Raw genomic sequence first — 14,086 nt, forward strand, 5'->3', positions numbered from 1 at the left:
AAAAACTTAGAAGGTATTGCCATGGCTTGACTTATATCTCTCCAATCAAATATTTTTTCTTGACATCTTTCAAAGAATTAATTGTTACATGCAATGGCTTAAGCATTAAATTCTTCTTATGAATTTGCTCTTAGTATTGTCAACAATAAATATTTGATATTATCTTTCGATCTATATCAAAATTGATTGATAAGAATTTTGTCATTCCAATCTATATTGGAAGCAAGATTTTAGAATTTAGCAGCATATGTGGTCACTGAACGTGATCCTTTTTATTAAAATATAAGCTTAGTATTTGCTATCCTTTCTCAATCACTTTTTCCAATTGTAATCATAAACACTTTTAAGAATGAATTCAAATTATAGAATAGTCATGAATCTTTTGCTTTAAAGGTGCCAATAAAAAAAGAGCACTCTCATATGAAAGTTCTCTTATAAATTTAACTTGAATAAATCTATCAACATATTGAGAAAGATACAATCTTAGATAAAATTTTACTTATTGTAAAAATCCTCAAAACTTTGAACTTGTTCCATCAAACTTCTTCAATATACTTATCCTTGTCTCATTTATACTTATAGTAGCAAGACTCTTTAGATTCAATTGTCAATTTGATCAGTTTTTTTTTTTTTTTTTTAATTATACAACTTCTTGATGCACATTTTAAATTTTATTGTTGACTTCTTCCATAGATGTAGGAATAGTACTCCTATGATTCATGTCAAAAATATGTGAGATTTCTATCCTAAGAGTACTAATAAGCTTGTGAAGATCTGGAATAGTTATAAATTTATTCTCACTTTTGCTACGAGTATCTTGTATAATTTTTTCTTTTATAGACAATTCAGACAAATTCAAAAAGTCAAATTTGAGGAAAGTAATCTGCAACCTCTAATATCAAATAAAAATTTATACAAAAAAAAACTAATTCATTCTTTTTAAAAAAAAAATGAATATTAAAAAACTAAATTCTTTATTTAAAGGTAGATAGTCTATAATCTTCAAACACAATAATAAAAGTAGAGTAATCTACTCATTCTTGAAAGAAGATAAGGATAATAAGTTAGCATTCTTGTCAAATTGTCAAAGACATGAATTTTAATAAAAAAGAATTTCAATATAGTCTAGTATCACTTGAAATAATTAAAAAAATGCTCAAAGATGGTTATATATTGAACTAGAATAGGTATTGTTAAAGACAAGAAGATTAGAAGGTCCTGAAAGAAGACTAAGAACTAGAAAAGCATTAACAAGAGTGAAGAAGGCTTCATTCTTGCCTCCATATATATTATCTAATTAAGAACTATATGGCAATGCTCTATAAGACATCCAACGTGTGTTAACTTTGCGAGACACATATCTTAACTTGTAAGAAAAAATTTCTACATATATGCCATATAATTACCTTGTTCCACAAGCTACCAACACATGTGACATATAATTAATTTGTTGATCAAGTTCCTAACCTACCAATTAACTACAAATACATATAAAGTCAAAATCACATATAAAAAGCTTTTAGAAAGCTTTTCAAAAAGATATTATGAAATTAATCTATTTTTACCTACTTCAATCTAATCATATAGGTAATAAATTTAAATAAATAGGTATGTCCATGATAGTAGGTTGATTTCATGTCTCTTAATAAATATATATATATATATATATATATTATAATTTTATTTATTTCTTGCACTTTATAATCTTTATAAATCTTAATAATTTTTCTTTGACACTTAATGTATTATCAATATAAAATTTATTTTTGAATTATCTAAAATATTGAATTATAATAAATTATGATATATATACAATATCAATATAGTCTCATAGTAATGAAATATAATTATTTATTTGAACATGTAAGACATAATTAATAAATATATACATAAATATTTATTTTATTATTTTAAAAAATATTAAAAAATAGACTAAAGAAAAAAATCTAAATCTTATTTTACTAAAAAATTAAAATAAAATAAAACAATAAACCTTAAATCATCTATTTATTTTATAACATAACAAATGATAACTTAACCGTATATATATATATATATATATATATATACATATAATTTCCTTGTATCACATACATTTAGGAGGTTAAATGTGCAATTTTTTAATTTTCAATTTTTTTTCTAATAAAAATAAAATATAAAGCACAAAAAAATCAAAAAAAAATTAAAAAAATTAAAAAATTAAATTAAAAGTATAAAAACAACATTTAAACCAAAATAAAAATCTACACACATTGCTTGTAAGATGATACAATAAAATGATAATTATTAATATTTTTTTTAAAAAAAAAAACTTTGAAGAAAATTATCAAATTTTGATTTTTTTTATCTTTAGATTTTACAATCTTCAAATAATATATTTCTACCACTTAAGAGATCATAATATGCATCTTTTCAGATCCTTAATTATATTTTAATTGACTTTTTATTATATGTTTATCAATCCATAAAAATATTTCCAAAAATATTTTGTAAATTTTTGTTTTATTTGGTTATTGACATGGGCAAGGCACGCAAATCTAATTCATGCCAAATCTTTCCACTTACAGGCTAGCACATCTTCGTTGCTTGCAGCTGTTGCAATTGCTTGAACACAATCTTTCCACAAATATAAGCATCTATGGCTGTGGCCTCCAGAGCAGCACAAGTTTTGTCATGAGTCCCTCGGCAATGGTATCCGTCCTCCCAGACTTCCTGGAATAGTTCTCCAAGTTTGCCTTGAAAAACAGTAATTCTGTGTTTCTGCGCAAGGTTGTCATGCAAAACCCGGAAGAATAAGAACAGTGTTTGAAAGAATGGCAAAATTGCACACGACGTCTTTCTCACTGTCGGTACAAGATGAAACGAAATAAAAATGTTCCCAAAAGCATTTTGTTCGGAAAAACCAACGTGAAGTGGGTAATTGTGAGTAGTTGCGGAGACAGCGTTCGTCCATCTTCAAGAGGAGCACGGAAATGCCGATGTGGTTCCTGTTTATTTATGTATTAATTTATTTTTCTACAATTTGCTTCTATACTGGACTGCAGCAAGCGAGAATATCATTCAAAGCCGTCTTAAAATGGACCTCTAATGGAGTCCACTCTGTCCGCGTATCCCGTCTGTCAAAACCATCGCTTGGATTCCTCGAATTTCGATTGTGCACCTGCGGAAACAGTTACAACCCACAGTCCCGCTACATTACCGCACGATGCCGTGATCCAATTTCTGCTGCCGATGGACAAAAGGTCCCGAGAGGCAGAAAAAGAAGAGGCAGGAGTGAACTCCCGTCATCGTGAGGGTTGTGGCAAGTGAAAACTAGTTTATTCTCGCAGCCGCGGTTACAGGTGACTATTCCTGCACCAATCCTGTGTAACTATCTTCGACCTGGGTGCCGAAAATTTTTGGGGCCTTCACGTGCTTTTCTTACCGTGGAATCACCAGTAGATTTCAAAATTTGAACGGGAAATACTCATGTGAAAGTGGAATGTCTTGCTGCTTCGGTGCCAGATTTGGAATTCTCCGGCACAAGTTAGCCTCGTCCCTACCATCCATGGTGGCAGGAGACCACTCAATCCATCTCCGCGGTCTGTTGCAGGTTTTCTCAAACCCCTCCTCGCATCCCCGCTTCTGAACCCGCATCGTGGCTTCTCAAACTTTTACTGTCGTCAGCTTCATGGATCTCGTTTCTTCGTCCGCAGTTCTTGTTGTGGAGATGGGGGAAGAGAATGAGAGGATTGAGGGAAAAGCCGCTCCGCAGCGTTGATGATCGAGTAGGAGTGCCTTGTTAGAGAAGCAGGGTGGCGATGATGGGTTGGAAGTGGCAACGTGGGATGTAAAGGTTGTGCTGCCAAGCGAGTAGTGGAGTTTTCCTTGTGGAGCAGGAGTAATGGAATTTAGCGACACTTACAAGCATTCGGGTCCCTGTTGTTTTTCCCCTGATGCCCGATTTTTGGCTGTTGCAGTCGACTACCGTCTTGTAATCCGTGACGTGGTCTCCCTCAAGGTGATCTCTCCTTCCCCACATTTTCATTGCTTCCTTGAGGGCTAAAAAAACAAAAAGAAAAGTATGGTTTAGCTAGAGACATGTTATGTATTCTGCTTCTTTTCAGAGGCTGACGAAGGCAAGACTTAATCGATGGACAATAAGCCGTTGTACGAGAGGCCCCGCAACCAAGTTAAGTGTATTTGCCGGCGGATTTATACATTTCCCTCTGGAACTAAACTCAATTCACGACGCAGTTTGTTTCCAAGAGAAAAACTCGATGGGTACTTAGGTTTCTTGCCCAATGCGCTCCATTGGAAGATTCTACAGCCTAGTCAGGGCTTGATGCGCATTCTCCGATCATTTATTAAGGGATAAGTTCTTCAACTATTTCTTCCTGTTTAATCCAAGTCTGTCTTAAGCTTTAGAACTTGGATGAGAGGTATCTCTTGAAACAAGATTCTACCATATTATTGGTTAAGTTATCTTGTTGAAAAGCTTCGAATACATGGTAGCTCTTCGGTTGTGTCTACTTCTTTTGAAGCCCTGATATCCCACGAACTCTTTTCCTCGCTACTATCACTTAATGAGACTTTATAAACATTGGTGAGAGCTTGTGATTTACACTTTCTATTTTTTGATTTTATGAGGTTTCACGTATTTTATTTTCTCCTCCTCCCAAACCTCTGCATTTGAGGAGTATGCTCTTGGTGTCCTCTGCCACCTCTGGTAGTCACCCGTTTCCGCACTGAATCTTCGATACCTCGGTATTTTTTCTTAATGTCCTCTTCGATTAGTATTCGGGGATAAAATATCGCATTATCACGTAATCTGTGCTTACATGCTGCGCCGCTTGACTGCCTTGCCTGTTTTCTTCTCCACCGTCCTTCCTGTATGTGCGATCTTGCTTGGCCTGGCCCGAGTTCAGTTGTAAATCATCATTTTCAGATTTTTTAAGAACTAGTGGAATGTATAAACCATCCCTGCGTCTTCTTTCATATTCCTTGAATCGAAAATGGGTATGAACTTCAGCATCAGTGCTTAGATTTGGTTTCTTACAACAATTTGGATCACATTTTGGGTCTGGGTTTGCAGGTTGTGCAGTTGTACTCTTGCTTGGACAAGATTAGCTATGTAGAATGGGCCCCAGATTCGGAGTATCTTCTATGTGGTCTCTTCAAGCGAGCTATTGTTCAAGCATGGTCTGTATCACAGTCTGAGTGGACCTGTAAGATTGACGAAGGTTCAATCGGAATAGTGCATGCCAGGTAGGTAATCCTGGCCTTTCTGTACTCGCCGAAGGAAATGCGTGGTCGAACACTCAGTAATCCAAGTCAACTTTATCGCTTTCGTCAGATTCTGATGCTGTACTCTTTTTTCTTTCCGGGCATACCGATTATCGCTCTTTCATTACATTTGTGGGATTGAAGTAGTTGCGTGGGAACTCTGGCAGGTGGAGTCCAGATAGCCGTCACATTCTTACAACATCCGAGTTTCAACTCCGTCTCACCGTGTGGTCTCTTGTAAGTACTGCGTGTGTGCATGTCCCGTGGCCGAAGCATGCTACGAAGGCTCTTTCCTTCTCGAAAGATGGCAAGTACATAGCTATTGGCACTCGGCGAGATTGTAGAGATTATGTCCATCTTTTGGCATGCCAGGGATGGGAGGCCATGGGCAATTTTGAAGTGGGCACCACGGACCTCGCTGATCTAGAGTGGTCACCCAATGACAGTACAATTGCCGTGTGGGATTCTCCTCTTGAATATAAGGTGTGTACAGATCGTTGCATATCATGCACCTTCAATTTCTTTTCTGTCTTTGTTTACATGAATATTTGCCTCGCTGTGTTGCCTTCCGTTCATTGCTGAACTTTGTACTGGTTCTATTTGCAGGTCTTGGTCTACTCCCCTGATGGCCGTTGCCTTTTCAAGTATGCAGCTTACGAAAATGCGTTGGGAGTCAAGTCAGCGACTTGGTCACCATGTGGCCAATTTTTAGGTGTTGGCAGCTATGACCAAGTTGTGCGAGTTCTCAATCATCTGACGTGGAAACCTGCGGCTGAATTTAGTCATCCAGCACAAATCAGGCCTCCTTCAACAACCATCGTGTTTAAGGTAGGTGCTCAGGCTGATTTGACTACGTGTTGCTAAAAATTTATATTGACACATGGACACGGTGCACGAGACACCGAAAATGGGTCAAGATTGAGTTACTTCAAAGCTAGCTCACAGGGTGTATTCTACCTTTGATCGGGTAAATGATGCTTCAGTTTCAGACATTAATATATAACCCCTGGTATATAATCTAAAATGTATTATTTAGCCGCGCAAGCCATACAACGTGCAAACTATTGGGATCCTCATGTTTGTGCGTATTGTGCTGCACGATCGTTTTCTTTGTTTCATTGTTTCTACCACTTGCTCTAATTTACCATGGTGTGAAACAGTGCGGGCTCTGATGTATTACAGTCTTTAATGGTGGTTGCAGGAGGTTGATGAACCATGGCGTACCGACTTAGAGTCGATTTACGCTAAAGGTAAAACTGCAACCGATGTTATGACCGGTAGACAGCCTTATCACTAACGATTGTAGTCCCTTTGATCTTTTTTTAGGATATGTAGTATTTGGCTAATATATATATATATATATATATATATATATATAGTTTTCTTAATTTTTACATCTTGCTCCACCTGTTTTCGAACGTCAACTCCTTCGACTCTATATTTCGTTCTATACGTTATGGATCAATTTATTCTTTCATTTTAGTTTTCTATTGTACGCTGATGTATGCGGTCAATTTATTGTTAGCACACCTGCGTGGGTGTTTGTGCGTAGGCCTTCCTTGTGACTCCTTACGACGGGTTTTCTACAAAGTGGTCGAGGTCCCTGTAACCATCCCCTCGTATAAACCACCAGTGGACAAGCCCAATCCAAAGCAAGGGATTGGTGAGTGCCTAGCCTTAGCACTTATATCTGGCAATTTATTCTCATCTATCTATCTGAATTGTCTTGAACACGTCTGGTGTAGCGTGCCTTGACTTTAACCCTGCGGACGAACACCTGAATAACCCGAGTTGGTACATGTGATTGTGCACGTAGGTCTTCTTGCGTGGAGTGCAGATAGCCAATATTTTTTCACAAAGAACGACAACATGCCGAATGCTTTGTGGATTTGGGATGTCGTGCGTTTGGAGCTCTTGGCTCTTTTACTTCAAAAAGATCCAATACGGTCTGCAGCTTGGGATCCTATTTACCCTCGCATCGCTGTTTGCACAGGAACCTCCCAATTGTACTTGTGGACCCCAACTGGCGCTTGTTGTGTACAAATACCGCTTGCCGGATTTTATGCATCTGAACTCAAGTGGATACCAGATGGTACTGCATTGCTGTTGAAAGACAAGGAAGCCTTCTGCTGTACCTTCGTGCCCATGCTTCCTGAATTTGAGCCTGATGATGAGAATGAGAACGAGAAAGAGAATGGTTCGTTGTAATATATTGTTCAGGAATCAGGTTATCCAAGCATTGTTGCAAGGGGCACCAAAATTTCTTGGTTACTCTTACTGTGGAGAGTAGGACAACATGATTGATGTTACTTGCCACTCAGTCTTGAAGTGGGGAAAGGATATACAATCCCATTATTACAGGGCAGGAAGCTTAGGAAAAACAATCATTTGAGATGTTAACATACTTATTAGGAATATGACTTTTGTAGTTTGCCAATTTTTGTCTCAGACTAGTTCGCAAAGCTGCTTTTTTCTTCTTGTAGAACTGAGCTTAGTTATGAAATAAGGTCCAACATTCGTCAGTCGGAGGGATTCTGCTGGTATCTATGGGTTCTGCACGTGACCTCATAGTTCTAAGGATTCCTGGAGGATTTGAAGGGCATAAGAATACTTGTGCTCAGAGTGAAGATCAGTGGCTCCTTTCAATTAGATGAATCAACAACCTTATGTCATTCTTCACAAGTGAATCTTTGTTGATGACGTTGAAGCTCTTACACTCGATGTTTATTTAGGTTCTCTTACGTGGATGGTTGTGCTGGCTGTCAGCAGGCTGTTTCCTGTGCCCCTCAATGCCTTAATTGGTGCTAGTCATTGAGGTCGAAACATAAGATTGCTGCGCAAGTAGTTTGGTCTCTGACAGTCTCCTTTTTCTCTCATCAATCAATGCTCCTTGTACTGAGGTGTCAGTAGCCCAGCATTGGGGCTTCTGTGGTCAACTGCAGACTTGCGTGTTCTTTAACAATGTTGCACTTTTGCATCTTAGGCCTCAAGAAGGCTGTGTGTGTAGGTTAATTCTCTTGCCCTCATTCATATGTGTGTCAGTGTTTATTTGCAGTGGTCCTATCATCTTTCTTACATTGTATCTTATAGGAAATGGAGGCTGTATGCATTGCATAGCGTTAATTTTTTTGGTTTCAAGTGTTGTTGTTGTTGTTGTAATTTTTTTTTTTTTTTTTTTTTTTTTTAAATGTAAGTATATATATCCACAACAGACCTTTTAATTTGCATCACAACATATCTAGAATTTTCATTAATTCATATGTCACAAGAGTTTCCAGTTCTTATTTCCTTTTTGTTTGGTCCATTTTTAACAATATTTTATTCAATTGTATTATATTTTTGCAAGTTTTTTATTAGTTTGCATATTCTTAAGATTACTGATTATTCATTGAGTATTTTTACAAAAAAATACATTTGAATTTTTTAAATAATTAGTTACAATTTTGTATATTTGAAATTAGTACTTCAGGGTATTAAACAAGGTGAGTGGAGATGTGAAAAGATGTTTTAGACTATGCAAAATGAAAACTGATTGTTACAGATTTTTTTTTAAAGAATGATATATATTTTTTAATCTTCAAAGGATCTTCAAAGGTGTAAGTCATCTCTCCATTCTATTCCCCCTTATGATATTCGGCAACAATTTATTGGAATAGTGTTATTTTATGAAAAATAAATAAATAAGAGAATTATGAAAAATAGACAGAAAGTGATGTCTCCAACATTCTTGCATAGCAGTTGTATGGGGGGTGTCAAATAAGGTAATTGTTTTGATAGTTTACTTAGAAAGATTCTAAATTTGTGAAGTTCCAACTATTTTAAAAAATAATAATATATATTTTAAGAAAATGAAGAAAATAACTTACTACTCTATTTTGTATTTGTTAATTTGTAAACATTTTAGTGGTAAAATCCACTATTAGTATAACCATAGTATAACTCTAGTATAAATTTAATTATATTTATTTGTTCAAATCTTTTTGTGTAGTTTGAATTGTGGAGATCCAAATCTATAAAAACAACTAAAAATAAAAACTTTGATCATGTTTTCTCCATAAAATGGTCATATTTGTTAATTTTTTTAAAAATCAATGTTCATTATTGTATGTAATTTTGATTTATTTTTTAAAAAATACATTTTAAAATTTTAATGTGTTGACAAAGACATCTCATCGATTATAAAAAAATAAATAAATAAATAAATAAAAAATACTATTTTAAAAAAGAGATATCTTTCATCTATCTCTTAATTTCTTTTATTTCATGTTTTTTTCAAGATTTTCAGATGAGAAAAAAATTGAGTATAAATCATAAAACATAAATAGTTGTGTGGCCTAATTCACATTCAAGAAATAAAGATTACTTCGTTATTTCTTACAATACTTAAACTTGTAATAAATGATGCTTATTAGGCTAACTTAAAGACCCATTGGTGTTTAAGACCCATTGGTGTTGTACACTAGGCAAAAAGTCCATCCAAAAGACCAAACTCAACCTCCTAGAAGGGGATTTTGGAACATCCCAAGAATAAAAACATGTACCTATTTTTTTCTCACTTACAAAACCTCCTAAATATTCTTTCTAGATGTTTTTTACTCATTTAATGTCTCTTTTTATTTTTTTTTGATCCTTTAAAATTTGTATACAAACAAAATAAATTCCTATGAATGAGTCCATTAAGCATGTTTAAATTGTACACAAGAGATTCAAAATACCATTCTTTTCAATACTAAAGAAATGTATATATATGTATATATATGTGTATATATATATATATATATATATAGAGAGAGAGAGAGAGAGAGAGAGAGAGAGAATTGTTAAATCAACCCAGCAGTTACTAAATCAACCCACCTATCAACATTGGTTGTGGACCTAACTATTTTTTCATTGGTTTTCAACCAATACAGATGTAGTAGTGGAGAATTTTTTGACGATGGTTAGAATTGGTGGGTTGATTTAGTAAATGCTTGGGGCAATTTGACAATTCCCTACATATAAAGAGAGATTTTTATTACATTTTTCTGCCAACAACCTGCCATTCATGCTTTGGTAGAGTCCAAGGTTGCTCACACATCAGCTCCCAGGCTTGTTTGTTGTTTGTTAGGCTTGTTGGTGCCATGTCACTCACTCACTGAGATTGAGGGTGGGGTGAGTGAGTTTGAGGTAGCCCAGCTGTCTGTGTTAGAAGAACCTGCAGGCCAGATGGTGCCAAGTGTTGACCCACCTGGGACGTGGTGGTGGGTCGATGGGTGGAGTGGAGCTCAGTCCAAAACTGGGGGTTTTGGAGTGGGAGTCGCAGGCAGCAGTAGCGGTAGGGAGGGACGGGGGACACACGGACAAGTAGGCCTACTACATCAGCAGCAGCTTAGTCAAGTCAAGGGGAGTTTAGGGCATCATCATCGATCGATCGATTGATTGATTGTTTGATTCTTCCTCAACCTGGAAGCCACCTCGAAGAAGTAGAAGCGGTTTCACTCCCTCTCTCTGGATGTTGCAATCCGTAGCAACTCAGGTGGGTGGGTGGGTGGGTTTTTGTGCCTGATCCGGAGTGAACTCGTAGGACAGTAAATCTGGAACTAGAAGTTATTTTGAAAAGTTTCATCAGTGGAGGAGATTGGGATTTGTTGTACCTCTCACTGATTTCTCGAAGTCACAGTTCAATTGTGGGGGTTTTGTTTTAAGTTGCAGCAGCGAGAGCATTCGTGTGAAATCTCGCTGCTTTCCACTTCTGCTGATATCGTCCTAGGAAATTTGGTCATTTCTCTATAGTTCTTCCATTGTGTGACTGGTTCAATTGTGTCACATCGAAGCGTGATCTCCTGCAAATTTTTTGTAAATCTTTTTCTGTGTTGCTGTGGTTGTTGTTGTTGTTGTTGTGTGTGTGTGTGTGTTTTTTTTTTTTTTTTTTTTTTTTTTTTAACTATTTGAAAAAAAGTGAAGCTTTTGTTCGTGCTGTGCAGATAGACCTTGCAGGTTTTTGCTTCGGAGGGAAACAGCCACGTTGAGACGGGTTGTAGTGAGTTCGATTTGAGATTGGCTTTTGCAAAAGCTATAGTTTGATCTCTCGACAGACTCAGTCGAAAGTTCGTGTACTGTGAATGCGTTGACAACCGCACCAGTGTCTCTAATTCATCCCCTACATCTGTGGCGGCTAGAGCAGACTTCATACAATCATGGCAACAATTGGAGGCATGCTGCTAGGCCACGACCTCTCAACAGTACTCCAGTGTGAGAAAAGCGGCGTCAAATACTACGATTTCGATTCCTCGGAATGTAAGCCTCCTGAACAGATAGTAGCAGCTCATGGCGCGAATCTTGTCCGACTCCGCTTGTGGGTGAACCCCCCAGCAGGTTTTAGCGACTACGCAAGTGTGCTGGAGATGGCAAAACGAGCCAAAAAAGCCAACCTGAAAGTTCTGCTGTGTCTTCACCTCTCGGACTACTGGGCCGATCCAGGCAAGCAGTTCACCCCTGGAGCATGGGCAAACCAAGACTGTAAAACGCTGTGCAAGACTGTCGAAGAGTATGTCCGTTACATCATCGAAGCTTTGCAGCGCCAAGGAACGCCGCCCTTCATCGTTGCAGTCGGCAACGAAGTGTCCAACGGCATATTATGGCCCACAGGTGCGCTCAGCAACATATCACAGTTCACATCTCTCCTCAAGAGCGGCCTGGCAGCGGTGAAGGAGAAGGGGATTGCAAGCATGGTGCACATCAACAACGGCCAGGACAAGGACTTGGTCACATGGTTCATGGGCATGATGGTCGCAAATCACGTCTCCTTCAATTACTTAGGCTTGTCTTTCTACCCTGCAGACGGCGCCAAGCTCTCCGACCTAAAATCGTCTCTAGAAACGGCAGCGACGCGCTACAACAAGCCCATGGTCGTCGTCGAAGTGGCCGAGTCGTGGGCCCCTTCGCCAAACTGTCCCGAAACACAAGAATCCTTGATGACAGAGCTTCTCAAGGTTGTGAGCAGTGTCCCGAGGGGTTTAGGAGCTGGGGTTTGCTATTGGGAATCAGCTTGGGTCCCTCCAGGCGAAGCGTACCCCGGCGAAGGCTGCCATTACGGCTACCGCGCCCTGTGGAACGAGCAAGGGAGGCCGCTTCCTGCCCTTCGATGCTACGAATTCTACGCGAAGGGCCCATTGCAGCCCACGATGCACACGCGACGACACCATTTCTGGGGTCTCGGTAGGAGCCATGAAGGAAAAGACGAATTGTAGGCGACATGGCCGAGGTTGAATCCACACACACGCACACACACACGTCGTGATGCTGCTGCTGCAGTCTCACTCTCAATCTTCTTCGCTCGGTGTCGATGCGCTTCCTCCTTTAAGGTCGTCCGCTTAAAGTATATGTACTTTAACGTATTCATGTACTTTAAAAGTATTCCAGAACATACCGAAAGCCAAGTGTATTTAGTCGGGGGAGCTGTAGCACATAAGCTTACCTAACACAGATTGTATTCTTTTGGTATCTTCTTCTTCTTCTTCTTCTTCTTCTCATGTTTATCTTTTAGGGTTTTTGTATTACTTTTTAGTTTGTTTTTATTTTATTTTATTCATTTTTATTTTAGGAGAATTGTATTCTTGAAGAGCTTTAGTTTTTTTTATTTTCTAGGTTTACTTTTTTTTTATTTTTATTTCATTGGACTTTTTAAAGAAAATATCCTTTTGGTGTTGGAGGTATATATTTTTTTCTATAATGATTTTGAAAATCTGAAATTTGTGACGTGTTATAATTCTTTGTGAGAATTTGGTTTCTTTGTAGTTTTATGATTTTTTTTGTAGGTTTTGTCATTGAACCCTTGTATATTGTGTTCAGACTGTTCTAAAAAGAGTATTAACATCAATCAAAACATGTTAATACATGGTGGCAAAAATGGATGCTTGTGGTTGAATTCAGCTTTGTTTTGTTTTGTTTTTGTTTTTTTGTTTTGTTTTGTTTTTTTTTTTTTTGTTTGTTTTTTTTTTTTTTTTTTATGCATAGAACCATATGATTTAGATTCTTTGTTCATTATAAAAATTTGGTCAACAAAAATTTAAAAATATATTCACAATTAATAAATTCAAAGTTTAAGTAGAAATTACATGTTTTTTTTTATATATATAATATGATTCTTATATACTATACATATATTATTATGGTATATAAATATTAAAAAACGTTAATGAAAAAAATGTTTATACAACAATCAAATTACATTATCTTATAAATTTCTATAAGTTAGATTTGATGTGCCATTGGTTATTTATGATTATTATATAGACAACTAAAAGGATATATATATATATATATATATTAACAAAATTGAGAATAGAAAGAGTTAGTAGTCAGAATGTAATATTTTGAAATATGCATAGAGCTATTTCACATGCCAAATGCTATTGACAAAAGACATAAAGTTTTATAAAATCATAAAACTGATGTCATTTGTATGTTTTATAACATGTAAATTATACATCAAGTATGCTATTGTACAATAAAAGTTTAGTAATGTCCTTTTGTGAACTACTTTAATTTTACGACTATTTAATTTTTTTAAGGTACATAACTCATGGATTATGATCATAGTCCTTTTTAAAAAAAACATGCAATTGAATATATTTATATTAAGTGTGCATATATATATATATATATATATAGATACACACACACACACACACAATATTTTTATTGCCACCATATTTTTTTCTATTGTCACTACAATCCACCATTCACACACTCATATATATATATATATATATACTTTTATTATTTTATTTTATTTTATTTTTTCAATAAAATATAATTCAATCAAATGGTTTGAAAGGTA

General features: G+C 36.3%; 2 protein-coding genes across 2 annotated transcripts; both read left to right on the plus strand.

Annotated features, from left to right (window-relative positions):
• The first annotated feature begins 3,198 nt into the window (after positions 1 to 3,198).
• Positions 3,199 to 7,979, plus strand: LOC112290896 (uncharacterized). Its single transcript, XM_024537746.3, has 9 exons — positions 3,199 to 3,341; positions 3,505 to 3,592; positions 3,696 to 4,000; positions 5,075 to 5,247; positions 5,433 to 5,748; positions 5,872 to 6,093; positions 6,467 to 6,515; positions 6,818 to 6,928; positions 7,082 to 7,979. Exons 3-9 carry the CDS (start codon positions 3,884 to 3,886, stop codon positions 7,471 to 7,473), a joined length of 1,380 nt encoding a protein of 459 aa, XP_024393514.1. The 5' UTR covers positions 3,199 to 3,341; positions 3,505 to 3,592; positions 3,696 to 3,883; the 3' UTR covers positions 7,474 to 7,979.
• A 2,593-nt stretch (positions 7,980 to 10,572) lies between these two features.
• Positions 10,573 to 12,995, plus strand: LOC112290167 (arabinogalactan endo-beta-1,4-galactanase). Its single transcript, XM_024536178.3, has 2 exons — positions 10,573 to 10,780; positions 11,229 to 12,995. The coding sequence occupies exon 2, from the start codon at positions 11,442 to 11,444 to the stop codon at positions 12,492 to 12,494; it is 1,053 nt and encodes a 350-aa protein (XP_024391946.1). The 5' UTR covers positions 10,573 to 10,780; positions 11,229 to 11,441; the 3' UTR covers positions 12,495 to 12,995.
• The last annotated feature ends 1,091 nt before the right edge of the window (positions 12,996 to 14,086 follow it).

This window comes from Physcomitrium patens, chromosome 13, assembly GCF_059467195.1.
Source record: "Physcomitrium patens ecotype Gransden chromosome 13, ASM5946719v1, whole genome shotgun sequence".
In the NCBI taxonomy this organism is placed as follows: Eukaryota; Viridiplantae; Streptophyta; class Bryopsida; order Funariales; family Funariaceae; genus Physcomitrium; species Physcomitrium patens.